The sequence below is a fragment of the Notamacropus eugenii genome, chromosome 3 (genome assembly GCF_028372415.1).
Source record: "Notamacropus eugenii isolate mMacEug1 chromosome 3, mMacEug1.pri_v2, whole genome shotgun sequence".
NCBI classification, from domain to species: Eukaryota; Metazoa; Chordata; class Mammalia; order Diprotodontia; family Macropodidae; genus Notamacropus; species Notamacropus eugenii.
The window spans coordinates 67,078,264-67,094,352 of record NC_092874.1 but is presented as its reverse complement, the minus strand read 5'-3'; the positions used below and the strand labels follow the sequence as shown (position 1 = coordinate 67,094,352).

The 16,089-nt window shown below is 40.4% G+C and overlaps 1 protein-coding gene across 1 annotated transcript in view; it reads right to left on the bottom strand.

Moving 5' to 3' along the window:
• GAD2 (glutamate decarboxylase 2) overlaps window positions 1–16,089 on the bottom strand; it is a 90,682-nt gene that overhangs the window by 24,713 nt on the left and 49,880 nt on the right. The window contains exons 12-13 of the mRNA XM_072651759.1: window positions 9,905–9,983; window positions 4,934–5,083 (exon numbers count right to left, since the gene is read on the bottom strand). Of these exons, the coding sequence (XP_072507860.1) occupies window positions 4,934–5,083; window positions 9,905–9,983 (229 nt within the window). The remainder of the gene's footprint in view (window positions 1–4,933; window positions 5,084–9,904; window positions 9,984–16,089) is intronic.

The following is a 16,089-nucleotide window of genomic DNA, read 5'->3' as shown; positions in this document are numbered from 1 at the left end:
AGAAAGTGGAAGAGTATTAGGTCCTTACAAGGATTCTGAAGGCATAATAGGGAGTGTCTACCCTCCTACTGGTTTTAAAAACAATGGTAGACAGGGCACTAGCCAGTGGGGCTTGTCATTACCTCTAGGTTTTAGATATAACTCATAAAGTTTAGCTAAAGACCAAATCTTCTCCCTTTCTTCTCATGGAATAAACAGGTTCTTAGTCTTGGAGGGTCTGCTTGAAAGCTCCCTATATACCTAGTTTGTCTGTCTTAGTAAGACAGATTCTTGGGACAGCTAGGTGGCACAGTACATAGCTCACTGGACTTGGAGTCAGGAAGACTAGAGTTCAAATCCTGCCTCGGACATGTACTAGCTGTGTGACCATGAGCAAATCACTTAAACTCAATCACCTTGAAGAGGTAATAAGAAGAGGTCTTCTATAAATGTACCCAGAAAAACCACAAATGTTAGGTCACTGTGCTAAGGCTCTTAGCCATTCCTATTTCTCTCCTTTTTCTGCCCTTTGTCTCTCTTGTCTCAGCCCCTTGTTTGGAGAGAAACATCTTCAGAAGTTGGTTTCCTTGCCTATAAAAAAGTACTATCAAGTATTCATTCACTAACCCTAATACTTGGTCCAATGAAGTCCTTAGCTATGGCACTTATAATTCACATTGTAAGCAGAAAATAAGGACTTCTTGAATGCAATGTATATGATTATGCAAGTGAACATATCAATTTGTATTCATTAGTAGACAAACATTGGTTTTTGAAACTTAGTGCAAGAAAGCTGGCAGTTATCCACAAAGGCATGGGACAGGAAAAAGACAAGAAATGCCATGACAACCATGGGTCCTGGTCACTCAGCTGATTTGCAAAACACCTGCTGAGTCCTAGAATTCTATCACATCTGCAGATAAAATTGCTGGATCCTTGAAGCTAAGATGCCTGCAACAGGAATTCTGCTATTGAAGTATTAAACTGATTGTAGACCATCCGAGACCCTCCAGTAGAATAAAGCTTCTGGAAAGTAGAGACTCTCTCATTTTCATGTTTGAATCTCCAGTACCAACACAGTGCCTGGCATGTGGTAGGGATGGGGATAGGGGTGGACCTGTGACTTCATTCATACCAGAACTCCTAGATAAAAAGACCTCCTCTGATAAAGTCCTCATTTCTCAACTATGTAGAGAACCGAGTCAAATTTATAAAAGATGCAAGTCATTCCCCAATTGATAAATGGTCAAAGGATATGTATGAATAGGCAGTTTTCAGACAAAGTAATAGATGGTATTTCTAGTCATATGAAAAATACAACTCTAAATAACTGCTGATTAGAGAAATGCAAATAGAAACTTATAGTCTTTAGAAGGTTGCCTAGAGTAGATGTGTGAAATGGGATAGCATTCCCAAGTGTGGCTGAACCAGATTAAAATGTAATTGGGAAATATTTTACAAAATAAATAAAAATACAACAGAACATAGATAATGTTAATCTGTGGTTTTCTATGCCAATATGCAGTCTATAGGGATTTTTATGTACAGTTCAGGATCCTTTGGAGACCACTGGCCTAGAACACTAAGACTTGTTAAGTGACTTGTTAAATTACTTGTCCAGGGTCATGTTGTCAATATGAGATGGGACTTGAACCCAGGTCTTTCTGACTTTGAGACTGACTTTTTATTCCCTATGCCCTGCCATCTCTCCGTTGCGTATATAGGGCTTTAATAAATGCTTAATTGATTTGCTTATCACACATTGAAGGAACAAAACTTGCTTTTTGCATAATTCTGCTTTAAGCAAGATTTCTTGTGTATTGCAAGATAACTGCTATTTGTATTCTATTGTATTCTAATTTCAAAATGGCAGTGAATGAATGAAAAGAGTATTTATTAGGTTCTTAATATGTGCAAAGCATTTTGCCAAGTGCTAGTTCCTGTTCTCATGGAGCTCAGCATTCTAATAAGCAGAAAGAAACACATATAAGGCAAACACAAACTAATGCACCTTATTAGTGTATTCTTAAATTGACTCCCTCAGGCCTCCCTAAATCTAGTCTTTCTTTCGGGCTTAATTAAAATATGAATGACCTTTGTTTGAGCAAGGGGTCTTAAAGGAGGTCTTGCTCAGGGCTATGGAGATCAAAGTGTCACAGGAGAGATGTGAACATAGGGTGGCCTAACTCTATTTATCCAGTCTAACAGGCCACCTCCACACAGCTGTATGTAGACATATTAATAGGAAATGACTACATATATTTGTACACACATACATAATGGAGGTTCATGAGACTTAGTGTTGGAAAAGGTGTTAGAAATTATCTAATCAACTCTTTTTTTTTTTTTTTTTGTTATAAGTGAGGAAACCTAAGGCCCAGAAAGGTTGACTTTTTTGCCCAAGATCATACACATGTAACAGAGTTAGGATTTGAACACAGGTCCTCTGGCCTCAAATCTAGTGTCCTTTCTACTATCCACGCTGCCTTACATAGATAATAAAACATGTAGTTAGTTCCTCTTAAATAGAAAGTACTACTAATCCCAAATCCCATTCCTCAATTACATTGGATGATAAAACATTTATTAGATTCTTATCATTATTCAAGTTGATTTTCCTGACCAAGTTCTGTGGTGTGTAACACAACTTTCTGAAGTTAGGGAAGGAACCTCCACATTTTTTTTAGCATCAACTTCTCTTGGGAAAGAAGCTGAATTCTCTGGATCAATCTGAACAATTCTTATATAGAACGGATCCCTCCAACTTCCCTCCTACCTATGGAAGGATTGGCTTAATCGCTACCATTATCGTTATAATACCAGATTAGGTAACCTGTATGAAGCACTTTGTAAACCATAAAGTGCTTTATAGATGTGAGCTAATATTCATTATTGTTGTTATATTATTATTGTGGATAGGGGTTGGTCCTGTGGTTTTATTGGTGTTACAGACTCCTAAGTGAGGAAATTCCCTTTGACACCAATGTAGATCAGCATCTTTTCTGCAGCTAAGAACATTGGGAGATTAGGTGATTTGCCCAGAGTCACACTGCTAGAAGTAAGACTTGAACCCAGGGCTTCATGGACAGCTTTCTATCTACTATACTCTATTTTGTGTTCACTATTTTTATACACATCCAAAAACACTGATTCATTGAAGAGATTCAAGTGGAAATAGTCACTATCTAGATGTCAAGATACATCCTTTAATGAATGTCAACCTATCTCCTGGAAAATTCTAAAAACATTTGGCTGGAAACAATTCTGCAGCTGGGTTATATCTGCTCACTCACTTTCCTTTCATGATTTCTTGCTGTTTTACAGCTGCCTAAATACAGGGTCTTTTGTTTTTATTTCAGTTTCATCTGGTCAGGCATTAGATGCCCACCTGATGTCCTCAATGACACCTGAACTAGTCGTGCCAAGACTTGCTGGGAAGTTCCATGCTGAAGGGCACTCACACGGAATATTATCAGCAGGGGCAGATGAGCTATTAGGGAACAGAGACTTTGTTTTCATGTAGATGTCTTTAGTGATCATCGTAACCATAAAAACAACATGGAAAACAGAGGAAGAAATCACAGTACACTGAATAAAACTGAGCAAACTTGGAAAATATTTAGAGATCAAGTTTCTGCTGAAAACTCAAAGATATTAACATTCTTTTAATTTATGTCAACCAACTGAAGAAAAACATCTCTTTATTTAAAAAAAAAAAGCCTGGGAGAATCATTTGAATTCCTGATCTATGTGTATTTGTTGCCAATGCATACAATTTGGTTGCTGCCCTGATGTAGTGGATAGAAGGTTGGGTTTGGAATCAGAAAGATCTGGACTCAAACCCTGCCCCTGATACACACAATCTGTATATGACCATCTCTGGCAAGTCCCTTTGTCTCTCAGTACCCTAAGTAAATTCTAATAATTTGCATGTAAAGTGGGAGTTTCCATGCAGGAAGTACTCAACACAGATGAAATGACAAGTCTAGACCATCTACCTCTGTCCCTTAACAAAAAACCCATTTAGGAATGCAATTTCTAATAGAATGAGCTTTAATTGTACAGAGGAGAGTAGTAGGTGGCTGAAGGCTTTAAGCATATTCTGCTTTGTTCACTGATCTAGGCACACCCAGAGAAAATATAATACACTATTCTATAGCTATAAGGATAATTATACACCTCAAAAAATACTGCTTTGTTTAAGATAATTGCAATCACTGCTCACAAAATGCAAAATGGGACCAGGTGGGCTGGTCACTGATTTGTCATGTTTAAGTCAGGAATCTGGTTAAAATAAAAACCATCTTTGGGCTTTTCTGGCCTGATTACATTTAAACATAATATTTATACTGTTAGACAGCTACAATTAGGTCCAGTAAGTGCTGCACATTTTCAGCTCTAGAGTCAAACTTTCAGAGAGACAAGTGATTCTCTTATAGTTAAAGTCCCATAAGGTAAACAGAAAAGTAGTATAGAAGACGGATGATTAAGTGCTTAGGGTTGTTTTTCTTTAAAAGCTCAGTTGCCCTCTCAATGCCACAAATGAGCTTTTGTAGCACTTTCCCCTTGTTCTCCAAAGGTATAATTTATGGCCTTACATTAATCTATCCCAGTGTTCAATCACTAGGTAAAAACAACAAGTCAGAAAACAGGGGCGCCTAAGGAACAGGGAATTCGGTGTTACAAATCAGAATGGATTTATTTTCTAAAGAGTTAGCAATAGATGCAATTTGTTATTTATTTTAAAACACACACATGTACACACACAAAAAAGTGATTATATTTTGTCCCACGGAGGGTATAGAAAATATACACATATACAACTGGACATAAGGAATTCGCCCTTGAGGGAGGCATTTTCAGTCTAGAAACTAATCGATCACATGGTGTACTGGAGCCGATCAGATCTGGTCTCTGTCTGTAGGGACCAACCCAAAATCTCGCGTTTGCTTACCTTTGCCCTCCACATTAGCCATAATTTGAAAACATCAACATGGCGCCCACATTGTAAAGCTTTGTCTCCAGTGTCGTAGGATAAGTCGTAGTGCTTATCTTGTTGAAAGAGGTAGGAAGCGTGCATCTGGTTGCAACTTTGCATCAACCCCTTAAAAAGACAAGGAGAAAGCAGAAAAAAATCCCATCAAATTGACTAATATAATTTAAAAATCCTGCTTTTGTAACAAGTGAGATAGCTTGTGACCTGGAAAATGAAGGCAGAAGGATTCATGCTGTGGGACCAAAGAGAAAAAAATGGGAAGAATTTTTCTCAATAGAAAGTACAGGTCACTACATGGACATGATAGGCTGCTGAATTAGTTTTAGGTGTGGTAAATGGCCCTAGAGTCCAATGATACTGGACTATAACCATAGATATGTGCTTATGCTTTCATTCTGTCCTTAAAGACTAGCCTTTATAACAAAAAAATCATAATCTGGAATTCAAACCATATGAAACATAGGTTCTTGTGAAATATTAGTTTGCAGTTAGGAAGTATAGCAGACAAAGTACTAGATTTGGAGTTTGGGGGGGAGGAGCCAAGATGGAGGGGTAGAAAGACACATATATGCTAGCTCCAAACCCACAGCCCATAAAATACCTGTAAAGGAGAACTCCCAACAAATTCTGGAGCCGCAGAAGCCACAGAACAATGGAGTGGAGGAGATTTCTGTTCCAGAGAGACCTGAAAAACTGACGCAAAAGGTCCGTAGTGCACCAGACCCGGAGTGGAGCCCAGCCCTGCCTTGGCTGCGTGGCACCAAGAGGAGCAGATCCAAGCGGGCTTCAGGGACAGAATCTCCAGCGGCCAAGCAGGTCCCTCCACCCGCAGGTGACAAGGGTCAGTGAGAGGGTCTCTTTGGCTGGTCGAGAGGGGAGTGGGGTGTCCCCATAACTCAGGCCCCCTTGGGAGGCAGCAGCAGAGGCAGCAGCGGACAGAGGCTCCCCAAGCAGGCAGGAGCCAGGATCCATTGTTGAAGGTCTCATCATAAACCCTTTTAGGGAACTGAGCCCCATGAGGCAGCCCTGTCCCCACTTGAGCACCTGAACTTAATCTCACACTGAATAGCAGCCCTGCCCTCACCCAAAGCCCTGAGGCTGGGAAGCAGCATTTGAATCTCAGACCCCAAGCATTGTCTGGGCGGATCTGGAGGCGTGGTGGGTGTGGAAAGAAAACTCAGAAGTCAAGTCACTGGCTGGGAAAATGCCCAGAACAGGGAAAAAAAATAAGATCATAGAAGGTTACTTTCTTGGTGAACAGATATTTCCTCCCTTCCTTTCTGATGAGGAAGAACAATGCTTACCATCAGGGAAAGACACAGAAGTCAAGGCTTCTGTATCCCACACATCCAAAAGAAATACACCATGGGTTCAGGCCATGGAAGAGCTCAAAAAGGTTTTTGAAAATCAAGTAAGAGAGGTGGTGGAGTTTGGAAGATCTGAGTACAAATCTGACCTCACACTTACTATCTGTGTGACCTTTGGGTAAGTCACTTAACTTCTCTCCTGATCTATAAAATAGGGAAAGTAATAGCATTTATTTCACAACATTGTTGTAAAGTCCAAATAAAATATATGTGAAGTACTGTGCACACTTTAAAGTTCATTTAAAGAAATGCTCCTTCTCCTTCTTCTCCTTCTCCTCCTTCTTCTCCTTTTCCTCCTCCTCCTTCTCCTCCTCCTCCTCCTCCTTCTCTTCCTCCTCCTCCTATTAAAGGCAACTATCAGAAGTCTTGGCTTTGTTGTAGTTCAAATGTTTCCAGATACATATAGGTTTAGTTCCTAGTTATACTGATTCATTAGTCATATTTAAAATTTTTGATTCAGTAATAAATTAATCTTTAAAGATGATCTAAAAATTGTGATTCTTTTCATACTCTTCCCCCTTTCCTACCACTGCCAACATTCATGGGAGTCAGACAGTGGGCCCTTTTGTCTTGGGCATAACCAATTCATCACCTAGCGGACATCTTAGCTAAGCTTTTTCTGGGACTGAATTTAAAGTCTATTTTGTTTGGTTGAAACTGCCTGGGCTCATGTGAGGTGGTCAAAGCTTTGAAGAGCCTTGGGTAATTTCCATGCCATAGTGAACCAGAACCATATTATTTGAGTTAAAAATTGACATATGGGATCTACTTCTCTTAGGTTGAGTAAAGGACATCAGCAAAGAAGTGTATGAGTGAAAAAGAAGATGGGCTGGCCTGTAGTGAGTGGGAGAGATTACTGATGGACAGTCTGTGGGCTCCACTGCTGTCTTCATGATGTTAGGAGAATGAGGAAGGCCCTTAGCATATTCGGTGAACCCTTTGTCTCAAACCTATGGCAAGACATGGCTAAGAGTCATACAGAACAGTTAGGTATGACTGGGTTGTGGTCTGAGTATTTCTAGTGAATACTCCCATTAATGAGATACAGGTCCATTGGAGTATGGGAGGATATTGGAACATCATGGATTTTGTTTGGATCAGGGTTCAACAAATGACTATGGCTCATTCTAGTGGTTTTTTTTTCATTTTTGCTTCTAGTACTTTCTCTTAGAATGATAGTTTCAAAGAGTAGTTGATGGGCATTATTTCAACGTTAAAAGTAAAGAGAATACTATTCTAAGACAATCTTGATAACCTTTTAACAGAGTGAAAAGTATCCTTATCAAACTGAATTACTCATTATAGCTATAATGGGATTTTGCCAGAAGCACACTTTTCCTTAGTAACCCAACTTTATTGTGCAAAATGGGTAGTGGTGGCATCTGATTTGTCCCAAAGAACAGTGTGAGTCATGCTTTCTGTAAAAAACAAGTGTTTTGATTTAATCACTGACAACCTCTTCACTAGAAACGACCTAATACTTTATTACTTGTTATGGATCCCAAGAGGTCTTTGTCCAATCTTTTTATACAAAGCACCATAGTGCCTTTTGGAGTGTGTTTTCTTCCTGTCATGAATAGAAAAGAATGCCTTACGAAGTGGAATTATTTATTCAAAATTAGTAATGAAACTAGAACCTGGACCATTTTTAAAAATTAAACTAAAACACAAAGGAATAAAAACTTGAATATAGAGCCCGTAGGTTTGAATATGCGGGCTAAGAATGAACAAAGTCTATACCTAACTCATAAGCTAGAATTCATTTTGTTCTTTGAACTCCATTTTGTCTTGAAAATCATCAGATTATTTTTCAGAGTGGACAAAAATAAATCACATGCAATGTTATAGAAGACAGGGATGAAAATTGACTGGGGCAGAAAAGACATGTTTGAGGAATAAAGATTATAATAGCTAGCAGAGATATAGTACTTGAAATTTTTCAAAGGGTTTTAAAAATATTATCATTTTATCCTCATAAATGATAATAAAGCCTACGAGGTATCTTCATATTACAGATGAGGAAACTGAGGCAAACAGGGTTAAGTGACTTGTTCAGGGTCACATAATTAGTCGTGTACAAGACTGGATTTGACCTCAGAACTTCCTGACTTCAGGTCCAGGGCTCTCTTTGCTATATCACCTGGCTCCCTATTTAGAACTCATTTAGGCTTCATATAGATATGAAAAATATTAATAGCTAACATTTAGTGTTTAAGGTTTTCCAGTTATTCAACTAACATTAATTCCTCATCTTCCATGTCTATTATGTGTTGGTGTTAAGTATACAAAGACAAAAGTGAAATTGTACCTGCCTCAGGGAGCTTACCTTCTATTGAGGGAAATCAATATCTACATGGGTAAATAAACATGAACCACAAAGTAAATACCAAGTTGTTTCTGGGTAGAATTGCTAGTAAATGGGGAAGATAGATTTCATTGTAGGAACCTATGAATTCTTTGGGGTGAAGATGAGGAGGGAGGGCATTCTAGGCATGAAGTACAGCCCACACAGAGGCAGAAGTGGGAGATGGCATATTGAATACAGGAAGCAGGCCACTTTGTTTATAACATAGAGTGTGTGAAGGAGAGTAATGTCCAAGAAATCTGAAAAGGTAGAGTGGAGCCCTACTGAAAATGGCTTTTAAATGTCAAACAGGCTAGTTTGTATTATATTCTGGAAGCAAGAGGGAACCATAGGAGTTTCTTGAGCAAAGGTGTGACATGGTTAGACCATGCTTCAAGTGTGTTAATCTGGTAGCTGCGTGGGAGATAAATTGGAGATGGAAGACAATTTAGGAAGAGAGGCTAATTTGAAGACTATGCTAAGCACTTTACAGATTTATGTCAATCGATCCTCACAGCAACATTGGGAGGTAGATGCTTTTATTATCCTCATTTTACAGATGAGGAAACTGAGGCAAACAGAGATGAAATGACTTGCTCAGGGTCACACAGTTCATAAGTGTCCGGGGTTGCTTTTGAACTCATGTCCTCCTTACTCCAAGTCCAATGGTCTATCTATTGCCACCTAGCTGCCTCTAAAATAATTCCCATTTGGAAACTAGACCAGTCAAAATGGCCAGGCCTTCTAAAGCTATGACTGAATATTAGATTGACTCTTCTTCCCTTCTCACCCCCCAAATTCTTCTGATTTTAATTCTTTTGAAGTTCCTGGAAGAAACAACTTAACTAGAGTTTGAATGCACTCTTCAGTTTTGTTTATTTTTGTCGTTTAGTTGTGTTCAACTTCCTGTGACTCCATTTGGGGTTTTCTTGGCAAAGAAAGTGGTTTTTGATTTCCTTTTCCAGCTCATTTTACAGATGAGGAAACTGAGGCAAACAGGGTTAAGTGACTTGTCCAGGGTCACAGCTAGTGAGTATCAGAGGCTGGACTTGAATTTAGGTCTTCTGGACTCCAGGCCTGGTGCTCTATCCACTGCAGCGCCACCTAGCAGCCCCAGTTTTGTCTATAACTGTCATCTCATTCCCATGTGCACCATTTATGTCACATGTAAGGAGAGAATGTTTTGAAGGAATAAAAATGAAAGCAGCCCAAACCTACCTCTTCTCTAACCAGCAGAGCTGAGCACTGCAAGGGAACGCCCATCATCTTGTGAGGGTTCCATGTCACGGAGTTGGCCCTGAAATAAAACCAAACCATATAAGGGAAAAGCTTCACTGAAGAAATCTCAGGTGACTAAAACTGTCTGGGCAGGGCCCAGGATTCCAGGGCTCCCCTTCCCATGGTTACTATTACAACAACAACGAGTGTTTATATAGCTCTTTAAAAGTTTGCAGAATGCTTTGTGGGGATTCCAAAATTATCCAACGTATAAAAAAAAACAACTGAGGCAGAGCTCTGAACCAATGGCACTTTATTGAAGGGTGCATGGCCCCCGCTAATGAAGTGGACCTTGGATCTTCCTCACAATCTGGGATGCCCCCTTCCTTCAAAGCCTTAGTTTTATAGTGCTTGATACCTGGACAATACAGATGAAGCAAACTAAAAATACAGAATCTGACTGGTTACCCTTGACCCTCCAGGAAGGTCTACACAAAATACAAAATTCCTTGGGCTGACAAACAGGATAATGAGCAGACATTCACAGACCTATCTTGACTTTTCAGGAAGTCCTGATGAGCATACCCAGGGGCTGGTAGAAAATCAGGCATAAGTCAGCAGCCAGGGCCACTTGTTGGTCAAGTGCTTGGTCATCTCCCCATGTTGGGCAATAGAGATATGACAAGGGATAGTGGAGCAACAAAAATAGCTGGGAAACCTTTCATGCAATTGAGTCACCTCTGCCTTGCTGGGCTTGGTCACCATAACAAGTTAAAACAAGGGTGGAGGTCCTCTAGTTAGCTTCCTATGATTAAGCAAATGAACTTACAATCTACAGTTCACAGCTCTGAGGCCTACTATCAAAACTTACAATCACCACCCCAGTGGAATCATAACAAACAAATTAATACTGATTGGAATAAAATAGTGGCCCAATAAAATAGGGATCCAATTTATCATCGATCATAATTTTATGTACATTATTTTATTTGATCTTCACAATAACCCTATGAGATAGGTGCCATTGTTACCTCCATTTTACACAAGAAGAAATTAAGTCTGAGAAAGGTTAAATAACTTGCCTGGGGTCATACAACCAGTAAATAATAGAGACAAGAGCTGAGCTGATGAGACCCAACAAACATGACTTGAATTTGAACTCTCCGTCTTGCCGCATAAAGAGTAGAAAAGCCAAAGAGAGAGAGATAAAGTAAGGGTTTCCATGCAGCCCTGAGTACTCACATTTGTAGGTACTTATTCTGTCTTCCCTAGGGCACCCAAAGGATCAGTGAACAGAAGAAGACAGTACTGTGACTATTTCTGGTTTGGGGTCCTTAAAAAGATTTGGAGTTCAGGGAAACCCAACATTCCATGGTAGGCGTCTTTTCCTTCCAAGCCAGTATGTGACTATCCTCTGGGAGAAATACGCAAAGCAAAGTGGGAAGTCTAATGTAGCATATAGCTCCCTCTGGTCCTAAATGGAAGAAAAAGGCAAGGAGGCTGAAAGCCAGAGAGCTCTTTTTCTTCCTCTTTTTTTCACAATAGTGAATTTGCTTCCCACCTCTTAGTGACTCTGCCTCAGGAAGAAGTTAGGATGTGAAGGTGGAGGGGAACCAGTCTATCTGTTTGATGAATGGGTATCAGTCAACCAGACAACAAACACTGGCTGAGCATCTCCCGTATCTGTGACCCCAAATGATGTGGTTAAGAAGACAGCCCCTCATCCATCTTTGTCTTGGCTGATGACTGATGGCACCAATAGGAAACCTTCAGGATTGGAGTTGGGGAGAAGAAAGCCATAGTAGAAATATAACTAGCAGGGTTGCCACTCTTGAGAAGAGGACTGAGTAAGTCTCAATAAGTCGCCCTTCCAATAGGGAGAGCCTAAGGAGCACATTTCCTAATTAGCTGCATTCCTTTGGACTTTCCTCCATGCACCTAGGAACCTCATCACCAAGAACCTCACCAACATGCAAGATTGCATCAACGTTGGTACTCACATCTCATCCATACCCTCTACTTTGGGACCCCTCAAACTGAAGGGCAGAATGAAAAACTCCTATCAAAGGCTCTGTTTAAGGAAGGCACCCAGGCCAGTCATCATGGTAGCCATCATGGGAAATGACCAGTCATTTCCCACCTATCTGGACTTCTCTATCATGCTCTTCCCTCATCCTCCTCATCCTTCCTTCTCCCTACCTGCTTTTTATTCTCCTTCTGTGTATTACCTTCTCCCATTAGATTGTAAGCTCCTTGATGACAGGAATAGTCTTTTTTTATATTTGTATCCCCAGTACTTAGTGCCTGACACATAGTAGGCTCTTAATAAATGCTTATTGACTGAGTGACTTTGTACTTTCCCCTCATTCCTATACTTAGCCCAGACTCTACACATAATAGCTACCAAAATAATTTGTTGACTACATCAACAGAAGAAAGAAGGTGTCTGTTATCAGATTTGCCACCTCTATTTCAGAGAAACTGTAATATTGGTTCTAAGTCTCTGCATTACTTTATTTTCTAAGCTTTCCTTCTTTTCTTGGTTATCTAGGTGACACAGCTCTGAGCATGTACCATGTGCTTCCATAAGAGAGATAGACAGCACGTGTTGAATTCTCCATGTGTTTATACTGATTCTTCTATAAGCTAAATGAGAAAATAAATGTTCAGATCTCAACACTATGGAGACACTGCAGTATTCTTCTAAAGGTGTCTGTGCTCCAGCAGGAGTTTTGGAATCACTGTGTCAATTCCCACAAGTGGTAAGAGAAGATAGAGACTTGAAGAATTTATTAAACATTTAAAAAGTGGTCTATAATAATAAATACTGACATTTCTATGAGTACTTTGAAACTATCTCATTTTAACTTCATAATACCTTTGTTGGGTGGGTAGTATAATTATTATCCCCATTTGACAGATGAGGAAAATGAGACTCAGGGAGCTTAAATGATTGGCACATAGTTATACAGCTAGCAAGCGTCACTGGTCCTTTAGACTCCACGTTTAATACTCCTTATAAATGTCCACACTTTCTTTACCTCTGTAGTATTATTTTACAGAATCTCAGAGTAAAAAGGTACCTTGAAGATGACCTAGTGTAACCAGTATGTGAATAGAGACTCCCTCTACATCATTTCTGATTCTACAGCCCTGCTGGAAGAACTCCAGTGCTGGGGAACTTACTACCTCCTAAAACAACCCATTCCACAATTCTAATCATTGAGAACTTCTTTTCTATTTTGAGTCAAAATCTCCATCTCCATAACCTCAAACCTCTTGTTCCTAGCCCTTGTCTCTGGGGTCAAGTATAACAGAAGCACCAAGAGTATCCACCACCAGTATTTATAGTGTGCTGAGGTTTGCCAAGCTCTTTGAAGATGTTATTGCATTTTATCCTCACAACAATCCTGGGAAGTAGCTATTTATTATTCTTCTTCCTGTTTTACAGATGAGCAAACTGAAGTTAAGGGATTGGCCCACCATCACATTGCTTGTAAGTATCTGAGGAGGGAGCTGGATGGAGGGTCCAGACCAGGGGTGGGAAGAGAGCATATGTGGCCTTCTAGGACCTCAGGGGCAGCCTTTTGACAGGGTCCAAGTTTTACAGAATAAATCCTTTTATGAAGGGAATTTGTTCTGGGAAGTTTGGATTCAGTCAAAGGGCCGCACTTGAGGGCCTCATGTGGCCTTGAGGCTGCAGGTTCCCTACTCCTGGTCTAGACCTAGCCTTCTATTCCTTGCACCACCCACTTGTGTTAAGGCTAACTCCTCTTTTAGGTACTAATCCTTTAAATACTTGAAAATAACCATCTTGTTCCACCCCCTGTCCTCATCTTCTTTCAGTGGGCTGAACATCTTTATTTCTTTTACATGAATCTTATATGGCATGATTTTGTTTCCCTCATGCATCCTAGTTCCCTTCTTTTGGACATTCTAGAACTAACTTCTGGAACTGAACTTAAGATTTGGGATGTGGCCTGACCATGTTTAAATAAAGCAAAACAATAACCTTCCTCATTTATTCTTCAATAACCTTCTCTTAGTGAAGTTTAAGTGGGCACTGACTTTGTCATGTCACCTTGCTGACTCACATTGACTGTGGGGTCCATGAACCCCTATCCCTCCCTCCAGTTATTTTTCACAAGAATTGTTATCTGACCAGGCCTCTACATTTGTGTTGCCCCTTTGTCATTTCAAATATAATTTTTGTCTTTCTACTCTTTATGTGGCAAGACAGAGTCAAATCTTTCATCTGGGGTTTCCACCTATTTCTGGTCTGATAGCTGGCTAAGCAAGGCATGTTATCAGACCATGCGAGGATATTTGTTTGAAAGTTCCTTCCTCTCCTGGTGAGTACATATAATCTCTAGCACCCAGCATGGTGCTTTGCACATAGTAGATAATATTAATTAATATCATTTGTCTATTTGAATTATTAGGAATAATAGCTAGCATTTATACGGTGCTTTGAGATTTGCAAAGTGCTTTACATGTTATCTCATTATATCCTTGCAATGTCCCTATGATGTAGATACTGTTATCCCCCTTTTATGGATGAGGAAATTGAGGATGGGAGAGGTTAAGTGACCTACCAACAGTCATACAGCTAGTCAGCATCTAAGGCAGGATTTGAGTTGGGGTTTTCCTGATTCCAAGTCTAGTACTCCACTTACTTCACTATCTGGATGCCAATTGAACACAGCCAGATTGTCCCTCTCTGTTGCTCCCTATCCCCAACAGCCCATAGTTCCTTTGTTTTGTGTTCCAGGGGGTATTTGAACCCTGACTAGCTCTCAGATCAGTAGTGATGTCTATAGGGGAGCAATTCTGTTTCCAACCTCCAAGGACTGGCCTCACTGGGTTGGGAGAAGGGGTGGCTATCAAAGTAGCAGCTGCTGCTTGGAAGAGGTCATGGGATCATTGATTTTGGGTTGACACTTAGAAATCATCTAGTCCACAGAGAGAAAGGAGTCATCCAACCTAAAGACCTCCAATGCAGGAGAAAGTCACTGTGGCAGCTTGTTTCATTTTTGATTGACTCTAATTGTTAAGGAAGATTCTTTTTTTCTGACATCAGACCTTCTTACAATTTCCACCCATTCCTCCTGGTTCTGCTTTTGAGGACTAAACAGAAAAAATTCTCATCCTTCTTTGACATATCAGCCTTTCAAATACTTGACCACATAGCTATCATTACCCCCCTTTTCAAAACATCTCCAATTCCTTCAGCTGATCCTAGAATTCCTCTGTTTGCCACAAGGTAAATTCTCTTTGTTCTCTGATAGCCAGCCTTAATAGTTATCGAGCCTTGATTTACTGGAGAGAGTAGCAGTTCTCTTTGCTCTTACTTCCTCTACTCCTTACACGAAGAAGGATGTATCAATCCAGGTTAGGGGGCAGACAGCCTCTAGGTCTGGGGCTAATAGCACTACCCTATCTGCTCTGTTGACTGTGCCTTCCCACCTTTACCAGCCCCATGATGTCCACTTACACTATCCTTCTGTTTGGGCCTCCTCATTTTGCATGGACAAGTCTGCCTCTGTCTATGATCTATTTTCTTTAATTTGACTTGAAATCCCAGGATTTGACCTTGGTTTTACCTTCTACCTTCAACTACTCAGCTTCCCTCTCTTCCTAGATTCATTGATTCTCCAGTTAGAACCATTTGCCTGTGGTGCTGTATCGTCTGCCATGCCAAACCAGACTGGTCTAGCTTCTGGTCTTGGCCTCTCCAGGGCTGCCATGTCCTGCTGCTGTTTGTGACCTGGGGCTGACAGATGCTCCCACACGTTACTGGGCTCCTCCTTCTGTTTCTGGGTTGGATATCTTCAGGAAAAGCTTTAGCACAGAGCCTGTGGGGAGTGTGTTTTCCTGGGGAACATCTGGCTATTTGGCAGGATGTGGTGGGCATTTGGCTGCCTCTAATGAACTCTGTTCCCATCTGAATTGGGGAAGGGAGAGGACAAAGTGAATGACTGTAGGTCAGACTTCTATTTTGTGAGAACTCTTTGTTGGAAAAACTGGGTGAACCTTCCCTAGTGTCTGTCTAGCAACAATTTCTGAAGCTGCCATAGCAGCCAATATGCTTTGAGTGTCCTTTTCAGAGCATATATATTTTGTTTTTGAACTGGAAATAAATGCCCTGTCCTAATCATTTTTACATCTGCCATGTGAAACTGGTT